General features: G+C 39.8%; 2 protein-coding genes across 6 annotated transcripts in view; both read left to right on the forward strand.

The window, feature by feature from the left end:
- The window catches only part of LOC127439298 (C2 calcium-dependent domain-containing protein 4C-like), a 416,605-nt gene that overhangs the window by 270,767 nt on the left and 128,724 nt on the right, over nt 1–17,114 (forward strand). The window lies entirely within an intron of this gene.
- The window catches only part of LOC127439284 (transducin-like enhancer protein 4), a 70,420-nt gene that overhangs the window by 28,644 nt on the left and 24,662 nt on the right, over nt 1–17,114 (forward strand). For all 5 annotated transcript variants that reach the window (XM_051695514.1, XM_051695515.1, XM_051695517.1 and 2 more), the window contains exon 4: nt 1,412–1,456. In XM_051695514.1, the coding sequence (XP_051551474.1) occupies nt 1,412–1,456 (45 nt within the window). The remainder of the gene's footprint in view (nt 1–1,411; nt 1,457–17,114) is intronic.

The following is a 17,114-nucleotide window of genomic DNA, read 5'->3' on the forward strand; positions in this document are numbered from 1 at the left end:
TTCACGTGTATATGTGTTGACGCTAGAAATAATGGTCATTCGAGAACTTAAACTTGTTTGCTTCCGCACAGTTTAAGCTTGAACCACTTTGAACGAATCTTGGTCGAAGTAAAGATTTTCACTGTAAATTAACTTACATTTTAGATTGTTTCTCACTAAAACCTGTCATACACCTATAGTAGACTTTGCAATAGGACACGCAAGTCACATGGACTTTTATTTTGTGTTCTTTTAAAGCTTTAGGGTCACTTTCAACTGCCATTGTATTGAAATCAGTAAAATGAGACATTCTTTAAAATCCCCCATTTTGTGTTCCGCAGAAAAAAGAAAATCATGCGGGTTTGGAACCACATGATGCGTAAATGATGACAGAATTTTCATTTTTGGGTGATCTATCCATTTAAAAGTGTCATTCTATAGAACGTGAAATATTTGGCCACTCGTTAACCTCATATCAACACTTTTTGGTTTCTAGGTGATGTCATTAGATATGATAAGACTTTAATCCTGAGATTAAACCGTGGTGAAGGTTTGATAGACGAGAGGAGGTCAGGGACAGATCACGAATGGGAAATGGAGTTTCCGGAATAATAGAGGACAAGGGGGCAGAGGAGAGCAGGATAAAAAAAAAATGAAGAAAGACAGTAACGAGGGAGCTGAGCAGAAAAGACAGAGATAAGGAGAGAGAGAAAGGATTGTTGAATTGAGCTACACACAGAGCAGTTACGGTGTGTGTGAGTTTGACAGGCAGATGGAGAGAAAGAGACTATCGAGAACAAGCGAGCAGTTGTGTCAGATTTCATCTCCATCTTTCACTCTGCTGCTCATCTGCCTGCTGATATAGATGCACAGAAACATGCAGACTAGAAATGAGAATCGTAAGATTTTCAAAATAAATTACGGTTCCACTTAACAATGCTGGTAAATAATTCTTAGTGCTTCTGAGGAAGCACCAAATAATTGATCCCAACTATATTATACCATTTCCTGTATTTTGATTTTATATATATATATATATATATATATAAGTAATTTTGAACGATTCATTAAAAAGTATCAGCTCATAAGAGTCATTAATTCAGGAATCTGACTACACTGGTCATGCTGAATGTTTGTTGTTGCGTGTTCCATCCGCAGTGGTGAAATAATGTAGATGTTCAAGAACCATTTACGGAACCGAACGTCAAAAAAATCACTTTGTTCCGGTATTTAAATTTTTTTTTTTTTTTTTTTTTAGAAGAAGCAGTTTTCCAATTTCTTAACGCTGGCACCCTCAAACTCTCTTTACTGTAGTTTCAGAAAGTGGTTAGTGTCTGTCAGGTTGCTGAGGTTTTAATTTGATTGACGATGATTCACTCTTGTTTAATTAATCGTGTTGCTGATTGATGCTCTTGCACTTCTGTTCCCACAGTACTATGAGATGTCCTACGGACTCAACATCGAAATGCACAAACAGGTAAGAAGCTATCTTTGTGTGATCAATGGTTTTAATGGGGTTTTAGGGCAAGCACATTTAAAATCCCTCTTATGACAATCACAGACAAATTAATAACTATATGCATACACTTTTGCTTTCAAGACATGTGGGGGCTTTCCGTGGACTTGTACTGTTTTTTTTTTTTTTTTATAATGATAGCGAGCTAATTAATTATTTTTTTCTGGGCATTTTTAGATTGTAATTAAAACATTATTTATTACATTATTCCACTGGCAGGTCCCCACAATGTAGGTGATTTCAGGTTTTACTATATTCCTGTGGGAACATTTAAGAATTGTCATTGAAAAACCTACTGTATATTACTCAACCACTAATTTGAATATTAGTGGGGTGTGTCGCCCTCATATATATGGTGTTTACCGCCGTTCAAAAATGTAGGCAAAACCTTCCCCACACACATACACAAATTTCTGCACATACTGTACCTCATTTCACATACATGACAGTCTCTCTCATTTCCTTCTCATTTCCAGTTAATTTACAGGAGTGGAGGCACTGTGTGTGTGTGCACGCATGTGTGTGCATGTGCATGTGCATGTGCGCGTGTGTGTGTTGTATCACATTATCCAGCCTGCTGATGACTCACTCAAGGTTACTCCAGGCCACATTTAATGTCATAATCATAAACAGGCCTTCCAGGATCAGTGTTGTTTTCAGCATACAGTAAATCAGATTATTTAGTTGTGAACAACTGCTGATCCCAGATCAGTCACCACTGTAGACCAGGCGGTGTAGGAACCAAAGAGTCGAGGTTTGAATGGTTAGTGTGCTCTAGTTCGCCCCTGTTGGTAAATGTTGATATTACACCATTTCTAAGTGTCTTTCTCCATTGACAGCCATTCAGAATTTGCAGTGTATTACAACAACAAAATAAACTTTTTTGCAAGCAACATATATGCTGAAAATATTTCATTTTATTAAAGTAATTCTTTGTCAGTCACCATTTTGTTTATTTCTTTTTTTGAGGGCTCTTCAAAATGAGCCAGAGTTCTCTGCATGCTTTTAAAGTCTTAAACTCTTGAACTATTGAATGTTTTTTCCAAGAAATGCAGGGGATAAAACCAATTTAGATTACCAAGTTTTCTGGATATGGTATAGTGACAATACCATGGTTTTTCAGACATTGTAAAATAAGAAAATGTACAGTAGGGCTTAGACGTACCTTTAAATAAAAAGACATTGAGCGAGCGTGCACAGCAATACAGAATCAGAATGATCTTTATTGCCAAGTGTTCTCACGTACACAAGGAATTTTTTTGGGTGATAGGAGAAACAAGCGAGTCCACACAGAACATTACAGTGAGACACAGAATGTAAAACAAGGTGAAAGTATAAATAGACATACAAAAAAAAGGACATATAACATAGAATGGCGTATGTACATGTGCAAGTGGTAATACAGTATATGTGCAAGGTAGGGGTATGTTCAGTTATTGAATTAAATATGAGTGAATTTACACTGATAACTATCAAAAATAATCATATAAAAAAAAAATCAGACAATATAAGAAAACCATTTAAAGTCATCTGATTATTCTCTGCTTTTGACGTCACTGCGTAAACAGTCATGCGCACAACCCCTGTGCGCATTGGATAAGCAGCTAAGAATGTCGGTAAAGGTGTTTATAGTACATGAAGAGTGAAATTAGGGTAATGAGCAAAAATCAATGTGTGCCGATCGGTTTTGCATAAACCGTTTATGACCTTACTCTAACAAAGGATTTAAGGGTGTTTACATGACCTTACACATTGTCAGGCTATTAAGCATAATCAGTGTAAGATTGGGCATTTAAATGTGCTCAGTGATGGTAATACAGTGGTATTCTTCAAAGTACATTGGTGTATCTTGTAAATACAATGGTATATGAATATGATATTCATATAGTGCCATGGTATCCATCAAAGTACCGTGGTCTTACCACTGTACCATGGTACCCCAACCCCCACAGTACTTTTTTGCAATGGGTAGTAACCTGGTACCTTGTCAGTTAAACTTTTTTTTGCTTGACAGACTGCATGCGGACTTCTGGAAATTACAGGTGCATCTCAATAAATTAGAATGTCATGGAAAAGTTCATTTATTTCAGTAATTCAACTCAAATTGTGAAACTCGTGTATTAAATAAATTCAATGCACACAGACTGAAGTAGTTTAAGTCTTTGGTTCTTTTAATTGTGATGATTTTGGCTCACATTTAACAAAAACCCACCAATTCACTATCTCAAAAAATTAGAATATGGTGACATGCCAATCAGCTAATCAACTCAAAACACCTGCAAAAGTTTCATGAGCCTTCAAAATGGTCTATCAGTTTGGTTCACTAGGCTACACAATCATGGGGAAGACTGCTGATCTGACAGTTGTCCAGAAGACATTCATTGACACCCTTCACAAGGAGGGTAAGCCACAAACATTCATTGCCAAAGAAGCTGGCTGTTCACAGAGTGCTGTATCCAAGCATGTTAACAGAAAGTTGAGTGGAAGGAAAAAGTGTGGAAGAAAAAGATGCACAACCAACCGAGAGAACCGCAGCCTTATGATTGTCAAGCAAAATCGATTCAAGAATTTGGGTGAACTTCACAAGGAATGGACTGAGGCTGGGGTCAAGGCATCAAGAGCCACCACACACAGACATGTCAAGGAATTTGGCTACAGTTGTCGTATTCCTCTTGTTAAGCCACTCCTGAACCACAGACAACATCAGAGGTGTCTTACCTGGGCTAAGGAGAAGAAGAACTGGACTGTTGCCCAGTGTTCCAAAGTCCTCTTTTCAGATGAGAGCAAGTTTTGTATTTCATTTGGAAACCAAGGTCCTAGAGTCTGGAGGAAGGGTGGAGATGCTCATAGCCCAAGTTGCTTGAAGTCCAGTGTTAAGTTTCCACAGTCTGTGATGATTTGGGGTGCAATGTCATCTGCTGGTGTTGGTCCATAGTGTTTTTTGAAAACCAAAGTCACTGCACACGTTTACCAAGAAATTTTGGAGCACTTCATGCTTCCTTCTGCTGACCAGCTTTTTAAAGATGCTGATTTCATTTTCCAGCAGGATTTGGCACCTGCCCACACTGCCAAAAGCACCAAAAGTTGGTTAAATGACCATGGTGTTGGTGTGCTTGACTGGCCAGCAAACTCACCAGACCTGAACCCCATAGAGAATCTATGGGGTATTGTCAAGAGGAAAATGAGAAACAAGAGACCAAAAAATGCAGATGAGCTGAAGGCCACTGTCAAAGAAACCTGGGCTTCCATACCACCTCAGCAGTGCCACAAACTGATCACCTCCATGCCACGCCGAATTGAGGCAGTAATTAAAGCAAAAGGAGCCCCTACCAAGTATTGAGTACATATACAGTAAATGAACATACTTTCCAGAAGGCCAACAATTCACTAAAAATGTTTTTTTTATTGGTCTTATGATGTATTCTAATTTTTTGAGATAGTGAATTGGTGGGTTTTTGTTAAATGTGAGCCAAAATCATCACAATTAAAAGAACCAAAGACTTAAACTACTTCAGTCTGTGTGCATTGAATTTATTTAATACACGAGTTTCACAATTTGAGTTGAATTACTGAAATAAATGAACTTTTCCACGACATTCTAATTTATTGAGATGCACCTGTACGTACAGCCAGCCAATCAGATTGGAATGTGACATGATTCTAGTCTCGCATAGCCAAACCTTTAACTAAACGGTATAAAATGTGGTTGCACCTTTTTTTTTTTTGGAAAAGAACTCCCCACTTTGACTAGAATAGCTATCTAACTGAAATGTAAAGCAAACCCCATGTGTCCTTAATCCTGGGAGTTGTGTAAAGTCAGGCAATCAGATTAAAGCTTTCCAAATCTAGAAATTGCTTTCCAGTTTTGTGTGCCATATGCATTAGACGTTCAGTGAATGGGCTGTGGGTGGTCCATAGGCGTGAGCTCTGAGGCTGAGACTACATGAATCTATGGGATTAATATAGTATCAAAATTATTCACAAATGTGTAAACATTTATCCAATAATTTGATAAATGCCATACATGCATCTTACTATCCACACACAAATGCCTTTCAGCTTGTGCCTGTGAAATTCCAAATTAAATGAATGTGCAGCGATTTGTACAAATAGAGACATATTTGTGAATACAAATGTTCCCTTTTGTATAAACACAATTTGTGTGTCTAACCAAAGGTAGATGTTACAAATTAAAAACTAAATGGCCTTGTGAAGCATTGAATGTGCATTTGTGGATCAAGTGACACGTATGCATTCACTGACATGTTTTTGTGTCTATTCTGTTTTATTTATTTTAATTTTGAGACTTATGTTTCGCTGATTTTTACCATGGCCGATCTACACACAAACAACTACCAATGAATAAATCCTAAATTCATTCATAAATGTGGGCACATCTAACCATCAATTTGGGAAAACTTCACAAATGCCTGTTATTAGCCTTAAACAAATGTCTTTTTACTTGTGTCTGTGTAATTTATTATTAAATGGATGTGCACCTGTTCATACAAATAGAGACATATTTGTGAATATAAATGTTCCCTTTTGTACAAATATATCACAGTTTTGTGGATGCAACCAAATGAAGATGTTCCAAATGAAATACAATATGGTCTTGTGAAGTATCAGATGTGCATTTGTGGATCAGGTGACACCTGTGCATTCATTGACATCTTTTTATGTGTTTTATGTTTCATTCATTTTAATTTTGAGACTTAATTTCTGCTGGTTTTGCTTTGCACGACCCACACGCAACTTAGTGTAATAAAAGCAACTACCACTAGATGGCGGTCTCATTTTACAGATGTACCATCAGACGGGGCGTGGTTTATTCACAAGGTCACTCGGCATGTGCAGTTTACAAGGGTCACTTCAAACAAACAGCGTCTGAGATCAGCAGAAAGAATCATTATTATCCTGGTTTGATTATAGTGATTTCAGGTTTAGTTTTTTCCTCCTGATCTTCCCTGTCCCTCTTTGTATGTGTGTGATTGTTTTAACACAGGAATGGCTAGACAGAGATATTAATGGGTCTAAGGGTGTATTCACACTTGGCAGGTTTGGTTCGATTAAAACGAACTCTGGTGCAATTGCTCTGTTAGTGTGGTTCATTTGAACGCTGCCATCCGAACCTTGGTGCGCACCAAACAAGTGAACCGAGACCACCTGAATAGTGGGTCTCGGTCCGCTTCCAAACTCTGGTGCGGTTCGATTGATATATGAACACAGCATGGACCAAAGATGTCTAAACGGACCAATAACAGGAAGTAATTTGCCTAATACTGACCTCAAGCATACCTGGTTCTTCTCATCATAGGAAATATGTTGCCCATTACAGTTCAGTACAGGCGTTGGAACCGCCGTCAGCCACCCTTGCAGCATATCTTCGTTTGTGTGCGCAAAGGAGGAATTCCTGGCGCTGTTTTGACTACACATATTAGCTCTTCTTTTGTTCTCTGCTGGTAAAAATACCACCATATATATATAGGACTGAGTCCATCAATAGATTAAAGTCTCCTCCCAATATTATATCATGAGGGGTGCCAGCGGCTTGCAACATCCCTTCAAGATCTATTAAAAAAAAACCCTGATCATCATCATTAGGTTCGTAAATATTAGCCAAAATCAACATTTGCCCCTGAATTTCAGCTAAAATTATGACTCTTCCTAATTTATCTTTAATCTGTTTGAGACATTTGAATTGTAGATGTTTCCTTATCAATGTAATGACTCCCCTGCTCTTACTTGAGCCAGCACTAAAGAAAACATGCCCACCCCATATCTTCCCAAATTTTTCAGCTTCCTGCGGGGAAAGATGCATTTCTTCAAGAAATGCTATATCATATTTCTTACATTTAAGAAAATAAATGTTTTATGGGGTGCCCTAACCCATTCACATTCCATGTGGAGAAAGACAGTCCACTCATATTAACACTTGACATTATGACATATTAGAAAATATTGATTGTGTGTCAAAAACAAGATTATAAAGACCACATTCCCCATTAGTGCAACCATCAAACCCCGAACTTACCCCCCCAAACCGAACAAACGGAAAAAGAAAAACGTGCGCATTAACCCCGTGCATGACAAAGCCAACCGGTGTCTATCCCTCTAAACTCAAACAGTCCATGTACGCCTACGAGAGTACCCGTGACAACTTTGCCGTCGGATTGCTCAAGTCCGGTGTTTCTTTACAAATTTTGAGAGGCAGAATTACATAACAGAACAAACTCCAGCCAGTAGGCAGAATAAACACAAAGAATATGTAGATCCATTCCCAGAACTGTCTCGAAGGTGTGTTCCTCCACAAAACAAACTCCAGCCTCTAGTGGAACCAGCACAAAAAAAAGAAAAAAGGGCCTTTCAGTTTCCTCGGATAGTCAAACGAATGTTCAGTGAGCCGTCTGTTTCATAAGTGCAGCAGATGACCTAATCATTCCTACAACCTGCACAAAATACTCCACAAAGCAAACTCCAGGCCACAGGAGGCATAAGTACAAAGAACGAGCAGATTCACCCACAACTGTCCTGAAGGAGTGTTATTCCACAAAACAAACTCCAGCCGCTAGGCGGAACCAGCGCAAAAAGAAACAAAACAGGCGTCCAGCTTTCTCAGATGGTCAAGTGTATGTTCAGCGAGACAAGCTCACTCCGAGGCAATGTGAGAAACACACGATGACTTCCTCAGTCCATCAATTTTATGAAAGACATCAGTTGCCGTGGGCATGCAAACAAGATTCATCCACAACTGTCCTGAAGGAGTGTTATTCCACAAAACAAACTCCAGCCGCTAGGCGGAACCAACACACACAAAAAAAGGCACCCAGCTTCCTCAGACAGTCAAGAGTATGTACAGCGAGACAGCTCACTTTGGGGCCACATGAAAATCACCAAATGGCTAACTAACCCCATTGACTCTATGAAAGACAATGCTTGCTGTGGGCATGTAAATACTTTGCGGCCATCCTTAGTATCTATTCTCAGCTTGGCCGGAAACATCAGTGCAAAAGTGATCTTCCGTTGATTTAAGAGTTTCTTGCATTCCTTGAATCGATCACGTTTGTCTCTCGTCGAATTCACAAAGTCTGGGAACAAGAAATGCTGTGATTCTTCCAAGAAAGCTTTCCTTTGCTCCTCGCCTTGTGTAACACGAGATCTTTATCGGATGATCTCAGAAAAATAGATCAGGGCCTGTCTCCCTCAGCAGATCTGCGAGCCAAGACCCTGTGAGCTCGCTCGATTTCCAGCTTGTGGCCTGTTATGTCGAGCAGACTCAAGAAGAGCTCGTCTAGGAATTTCACCATATCTCGACCTTCTTCATGCTCATGAATTCCAACAATTCGGATGATGTTCCGCCTGCTACGATTCTCCCAAATCCTCCAGTTTTTCCCAAATGTGTTGCAAGTCTATCTTGGTCGCTAGCGGATTAGCAGCTAATTCCCTCTCCGATGACTCCAGATAATGGATCTGTCTCTCTACATCCCCGATTCTTGTAACCAACTCAGAGAATTTTGTTTCCATCGCAGTAATCGATCGACGTATTACAGCAAGATCCTCCAAGTCTCCAACAACTTTCGTCAGCATCACAGACATGCTCGCCAGTTGGCGTTGAATTTCTCCTGCTGCACTCTCCAAACAGAGTCCCTGGTCTACAGGCCTATCTGAAGTATCAGCTTGAGCATGTAAGTGTCTTTTAATATCTCCAGAGCCTGAGGATTTTGAATTCTTTGACATGTTGACTTCAAAGAACAGACATGTAGCAGGGTGTATCGAATCTCACCGGTTTATGACATAAAAATAATTAAAAACTAGCAAAGTGCACAGAGCTCACCGTTTACACGTTTGCTCCTTGCATGGCATCACATGACTGATCAGCTTATTGTTAAGACAGATCTGGTTAGCTTGCAAAGGTGACTAACCTGTTTATCTTGTAAATGACTTGATTAAAAGTTGGAAGAGAAGTCTTTAATCTGTGTTTAGCATGGACTGTTGCAAGTAGCCTGATGCTAATGCTAGCACAGTTTAATTTGTGGATTGACTCTGTGCGTTTGCCTATATGACAAGCAATACCTATAGGGAAAAACATTGCAAGTGTTTACTGTGAGTGGCAAGGGTATCTTCCCAGATAGCGGTTTGAGCTACCAGGAGTGTTCAAATCTCCTCTGGCACCATTGGATTTCCTCACTAGGTCGTGGTCTTCCCCAAACTTCTTTCCAATCTCTCATCTGAGTGGTTGGTGCATGGCTTACACATTTAACATCATACCAGGACACAGTGAGTGAGTTTTCTTTTATTACTCTTTGGAGTGAAGCAGCCATTTGTTTAAGGCTGCAACACACTCTAGCTTCAATCAGGCCTGCAACAGTGAACGGGGTATTTATTTTTTGTTTATTTACTTGACGGCTTTAATTTAATTACTCAATTCTTCATCAAATCATTGAAAGTGCACTTTAAACTGTGTTTTCAGTGTAACTGTTGAACAGTGTTTCAAATTTACATACACTTAAGTTTGATTATTGTGTGATCTAAATTCTTGCATTTGTTTTATTCAGTGATATTCAGTAGTTTTTCATTGGGTTTTCATTGAGAAGAGCCTAAACATGTTCAATTTTCATTGCTACGTAATTTATTTGACTAACTGAGTTCCTAGTAATCCTAATATCTAAATTAAAGAGTAGAAGTTGAACATTGAGTAGCAAGAACTCAGGGTAGCTCCCTCATTAATAGGTCAAGGGGGTGCTACATCTGTCTGAAAAAAAAAAACTTACATTTTAACATGTACATATTTAAATAATTAAAATAAATGAGGACTAACCTATGTCTTGCCAGTTTTTTTAGACAAATTATTGTAAACTATCAGACGAGGAGGGCTGAGGATGATCCATTTGCAGAGTTTTATTAAACAGAGGGTAATGCAAGAGGTAAAAACAGTAAACAGGCAGATAGCTCAAAAAACAGATAAACATTTGAAAACCAGGCATCCAAAACAGAATTACAAAGGCAAAGGCGTAATCCAAGATACAAGAGTAGGGTCGAGATAATCCAAAAGACAGATAACAGGATACAAGGCTTGTTAACCCTCTGGGGTCTGATGGTGTTTTGGGCCCTGGAGAAGTTTTGACATGCCTTGACATTTGTGCTTTTTTCAGTTGCTTAAAAACATATTAATGGCTAAAGTCTGATAACACTGTATTCAGCACAAACTGGGCTAGAATAATATGTGAACAACATGTATGTACATGTTTGTATTTTTGAGAAAATAACGTTTATGTGTGGTTTTTGAAATAACAAAAATTGTAAGTCACTGAAATAAGGCCATATAACACATACTAAACATTTGTTCACAAGACTTTTGAGAACTGGATCTTGTAGCCTAGAGTTTTTGCTACAAAAATGATGTGAAAACCATCCTGATCACTCATTCATACAAAACAATATAGTCATTTAACTTTTGTAAGACACTTTTAGTGTTAGAAAGGCCATATGCGAGGAAGCGTGGATGATCATGAATATTGATGTGATTCACACCTGAGGAGACAAAGAACCCTCCCCTGAGAGAGAATGAATGTGAGGAGACTTAATGATTGAATGTATTGTTTGTAGCTTATTCACAAAATCAAGTTTAAGTTAAAAGTAATCTGACTATACATTTTCTTTAAATAAAGACTTTACTTAAAAACTTTAGACCTACACTACCATTTAAAGGTTTATAGATCTGTAAGATTTTTTTATGTTTTTAAAAGAAGTCTCTTCTGCTCACCAAGGCTGCATTTATTTGATCCAAAATACAGCAAAAACAGTGATATTGTGAAATATTTTTACAATTTAAAATAACTGTTTTCTATTTGAATATTTTGTTAAATGCAATTTAAGCTGAATTTTCAGCATCATTACTGCAGTCTTCTGTGTCACATGATCCTTCAGAAATCATTCTAATATGCTGATTTTCTAATATGGGCATATTTACAGCACATTTGACACATTTGCAAGCACAAGCTTCGTTGATGATAATGAGACAGCAAAATATAATCTAAACATTCATATTATTTTTATATCATATTACATATCATATTTATATCATACAGCATACAATTTAAATACCTGCTTTAGCCGAAACAACATTTAAATGTACCTAAAACTTGCCTATTAGGACATATTTCAAATGTCAATACTCTGAATCCTGGCTGGCAAGTCTGGAAATAGTCCAGCTAGTAAAATATGTACAAGTTTATATAAAATAGCATGTCAACTAACGTAAGTGAAACTAAATGACTTACTCATCCGGAATTGTATCCTCGGCTGGATCAAGTAGCTCTTCAAAATGTAAACGTTTATCGTCGGAGTCCCGCTCTTCTTCTGAGGAAAATGTGAACTCTTCGTCACTATCCAGGACCATCTGTAGAGCTTCCTCACCTGTGTAGCGTGCCATCTTCCAAACGTGCAGGAAAGTGAATGAACCTGATGATGAAACTTAATGTTTTTTTAAGGCATTGTTGTGGGGGCATTTGCATATTTGCATATATCACCTCAGCACATTACCGTATGAATAGCGCGCTCTGTTGGTGGGTGGGATCACATTAGCGATAATGAGCTGAGCCAGGAGAAACTGTACATCGCTTTGTTTCATACAGATTACATTGCAAGAGAATATTTGTTTTAAATTTGAATTGTTTTATTTAAAAGTAGACATTTTAAGCTTTCTTTAGACATATGTTTCATGTTTGTGTGGTAAGTATTCACGGAGTTTCACTTCATTTTTGTGACGTGTTTCAGAAAGATGCTCGCGGAGACAGAGACGGCTGAAAGCGCACCCTGTTTATTTTCTTTATTTTACAAAAGCACAAGATTTTGTTGTTATTGTGAGTGTACACAAATAAAAGTAGACCCTTTATAGTTTCTAATTATGTCTTACACTTATCTGTATGCCCAAAAATGACAGAGTATTTTAAGTTGGATACGATCAGCCTGGATGCGTTGATGTCGGATTGCTCGTTGAAGGTGGATGTGTGCCATAACCACGGTTCTCTCACTGCAATGCATCCAATCATCTATGGCAGGTACTTCTGAGGGTTTTAGCAGACCAGGGGAAAAAGGGTGGTTGATATCCAAGGACACACTGAAAGGGGGTCAGACCAGTTGAGGAGTGGACGAGAGAGTTTTGAGCATATTCTGCCCATAGTAGAAAGCAGCTCCATTGTTGTTGTGATTGACTACAATATGAACATGAATTTCTTGATTCAGTCATTCCACTTGACCATTGGACTGCGTGTGATAACCAGATGTCAGACTAATGTTCACATTGATTTGTTGACAAAAGGCTTTCCAAACTGGGTCAGATACTATACCCTCAGGTAAGCCAAACAGCCAAAAAACCTGACTGAAAGCATCTCCTCTGTCTCCAAAGCAATGGGTAGTCCCTTGAGTGGAGTAAGCCTACAAGATTAGAGAAATGGTCAATAATGACATGGATTGTAGTAAATCCATTAGATGTTGGGAGATCTGTTATGAAATCCACAGCCAGGTGAGACCAGGATCGACGTGGGATAGGAAGGGGCTCTAGGAGACCAGCAGGGAGTTCTCTGGGAGAATGAGACTGGGCACAGACAACACAGCCACTGACATAAGCAGTAACATCAGCTACTAGAGTGGGCCACCAAAAGGTATTTTTTACCAGGTTGACAGTACTTTGAATCCCTGGGTGACCAGAAGGTAATGATGTGTGAACCTAATGAATGAAATTATTGCGGAGAGTGTCTGAAACATACGTTTTCCCTTCCGGACAAGATGTTGGTGGGGTCTGTTCTTCTTGCTGGGTTTCATTCATAATATCCCATCTCACTGGAGCTTCAATGACTGCTTGAGGCAGAATAAAGTCAGATGTGGGATTGTTTTGCTGAGTGTCTTGCAACCTGGGAAGTGCATCGGCCTTACCATTCTTGTTTCCAGGTCGATAAGTATCCGAGAAATTAAATCTGGTGTAAAACAGGGCCCACCTCACTTGTTCTGGATTGAGACGTTTAGCTGACTTGATATACTCCAAGTTCTTATGGTCAGTTAGGATCTGGAAGGGATGTTGCGCACCCTCCAGCCAATGACGCCATTCCTTGAGTGCAGCCGCAATTCTGCTCAGATGGTGTTAGTCTGCAGTATTAAAAAGCACAAGGGTGAAGTTTACCTGGTATACCATGTTTTTGAGATAGGATTGCCCTGATACCAGAATCAGATGCATCCACCTCCACAATGAAGGGCAGGGCAGTATCAGGATGTTTCAGAATTGGGGCAGTAGTGAAACTTTTCTTAAGATGATCAATGGCCTGGGCAGCTGACTCGGTCCACAGGAGTTTCTTGGGCTTTCCTTTTAACAGAGACATCAGAAGTGAGGCAATTGAACTGAAGTTTCGGATAAAACGACGATAGAAAGTGTGGGCCATTTGATCACAGCTTCCTCCTTGGAGTTGTCCATTGAAACCCCTTGAGGGCTTAGTACATATCCCAGGAACGATATAGTGAACACATGGAATGCTCATTTCTCCAACTTGGCATACAGATGGTTCTGTAACAGTCTTTGAAGCACCAGACAAACATGATGGATGTGTTCCCTTTCTGAGGGAGAGTATATCAGAATATCATCAATATACACTAGAACAAAGATGTTAATCATGTCTCTTAGTACTTCATTGATGAAGGATTGCAAGACTGAAGGTGAGTTGGCTAATCCATACGGCATCACCTGATATTCATAGTGCCCTGTGTTAGTAACAAAGGAGGTTTTCCATACATCCCCCTCTCTGATCCAAACCAAGTTGTAAGCGCTGCGTAGATCGAGCTTAGAAAAAATCTCAGCTTCTCTGATCTTTTCTAATGCAGAGGGGACCAAGGGGAGAGGATACCGGTTCTTAATAGTGATGGAATTTAACCCTTTGTAATCAATACAGGGTCAAAGACCTCCATCCTTCTTTTCGACGAAGAAAACCCCAGCTGCTCCTAGAAAAGTGGATGGTCTGGTTTATCTCAGGGCTTTCGACCAACATTGAGTGACATGTCAGAGGAGGAAGGGGTTTGATGCATCCCTTAAACACTAAGAAAACCATCAAGTGATTTCCCCATCTATCCAGGATAAAACAGGGTTGTGTGTGGCCAACCATGGGTAACCTAAAACAATAGGGTTTCTAGGAGAAAAAATTTAGTAGAGTTGAATCACTTCAGAATGAAAACATCCCACCTGTAATTTCAGAGGAGTAGTGATATGTTGAATGGTGCCATCACCAATGGGATTATTGTCAATGGCTGTGACTCAGAGGAGGTAAGCAAGGCATTTTGGTGATGTTTAACTTGGAAACAAGCTCCTGGTTGATAAATTGTGGGTGCACCTGAGTCGATTAATGCTGTGGTAGAATAAACATTCTCGGAGTAAGACAGTTTTACAGGAACACTTAGGGTACGATTAAGTATGGCTAGTGGTATGCCACTACTCACTCTTTATTCAGACATGGTGGAGCATGTAGGACAGGAAGCCTGTTGTTGTCCTGATTTTCCACAGTAAAGGCACAAACCTTCACAAAGCCTTCTTTGTCTTCTCCAGAGAGATGCTGTCTGCCCACCTGCATGGGTTCTTCTGGATTCAGACTTAATGGTATTTTGCAAGGCTATTGGTGGAAAGAGGTTCTAGGGTTGTTGCAAATAAGATTGTCAGTCTGGATGGATAGCTGAATATATTGGGAGAGTGAGAGATTGTGATCTTTACAAGCCTGCTCCCAATGTAATTCCATTTACAACCCTTGTTTGTTTGCAGTTTTGAGGGCAATATCATTCCATCCACTCTGTGCCGCTAGGGTGCGGGATGTTAGTGCATGCTCGGTTGCTGTGTTCTCTTGGTGTAAATGATAAATTTGCATGCCTTCATCTAGACCTCCCACAGGGTATTCAAACGCATCCTTAAACCATTTTACGAATTCATCTTATGATCTACGCAAACTATTGTTACTCTCCCATTCAGCTGTTGCCCAATCTAACGCTTTGCCAGAGTGTAAAGAAAGAATGAATGATACCTTTGATTTAGAGTGGAATCTCCAAACTGCAAATGTAGAAACTGATTTTTGACTTTGCACTGAAAACAGACATGGTTTTGAAACGTCTTAGCACAATGACCTATTTCTCAGGAAAATAGCAAGTTGCGCTGTTCGCCACTTCATTAACATACAGCACACCCACAGATATCGCAAACACTCCCACCCACGAATTAGCACTCTCACAAAAATTGGATAAGACGTTGAGCAAATAAGCGGTGTGTGCTCACGAATATAGAGCCCATTAAGTGCATGTTGTTCATTAATATTTATTAGTGCTGTCAGTCGATTAAATATTTAATCACGATTAATTGCATGATTTTTCATATTTAATCGCAACTAATCAAAGATTTTGAAAGTGCTGTCTGTCCATCCGTCTGTCTGTCCAGCCACCCATCCATCCGTCTCTCCACCTGTCCGTCCACCCATCCATCTATCCGTCTCTTCACCCGTCCGCCTGTCTGTCTATCTGTCCACCCGTCCATCCGTCTCTCCACCCATCCACCTGTCTATCTATCTGTCTTTCTGTCTGTCTATCTGTCTCTGTCCTCTCACTCTATAAGAGTAAATTAGGTGTGTGCAGGGCTGTGTTTGTGTGTTTGTGTGTGGTTTTATAGCAGTACTGTGAAACAGCCCCTCTAATGGCTCTGGCATTATGATCACAGCCAATGAAGTGAGGTGTATGTGAGAAGAGCCAGCTGTGTGTGTATGTGGTGGGATAAGAGACAAAAAAACAAAAAACACACACACATACGCAAGCCTTTAAAGTGGTGCCCCTGGATGCAGGTTTGGTCTTATCAGTGTGCCCCCTTCATGTCTAATGCAGTGCGCTCTCTCTCTCTCTCTCTCTCTCTCTCTCTCTCTCTCCCTCTCTCTCTCTCTCGCTCTCTGTCTGTCTGTCTGTCTGTCTGTCTGTCTGTCTGTCTGTCTTTACAAACAAAGGCAAATATTAAGCACTGACAAACTAATAACTAATTGTGGTCATGGGTACAGAGGTATTCAATAAAGCCCTCATTTCCCCCATTTGCCTTCCCCTCACCTGTCACACTGCTTTCATTATCTCTCTCTCAGTCGCTGGGTCTCGTTCACCCGTCTCTCTCTTTGAGCTTGTTCTCCCTTAAATTCCCTCCCCTCATTTTGGCTCGCTCTATGCTCTCTCTCTCTCCTTTTTTCTGTCCTTCCCTCTCTTCCTCGCTCTCCTTTTTTTCTGGGCAGAGTGCCAGCCTCTCTTCCCTTGGTGCTTTGCCAATATCCCCCTCTCCTCCCCTCCCTAACTCTCTCTCTCTCTCTCGCTCTCTCCCTCTCTCACTGTCTGATTGATGGCCCTTTCATTTGGAAAAGGAAGAAAAGAAACAGAATGAGGGAGGAGAGCAGTAAAGCACTGAAAATCACACACAAAAAGGACATGAGCACACATACAAAGACAACCAAGCATATATACACATGCATCGGCTCAAGGGTAATTAAATGTGAGAGAAAAACATTTACAGAGGTGGGGGGGGGGGCGCACGTTCCTGCACATGTGGACACAAATAAATATAAATACACTG

Source organism: Myxocyprinus asiaticus, chromosome 50 (assembly GCF_019703515.2).
Source record: "Myxocyprinus asiaticus isolate MX2 ecotype Aquarium Trade chromosome 50, UBuf_Myxa_2, whole genome shotgun sequence".
NCBI classification, from domain to species: Eukaryota; Metazoa; Chordata; class Actinopteri; order Cypriniformes; family Catostomidae; genus Myxocyprinus; species Myxocyprinus asiaticus.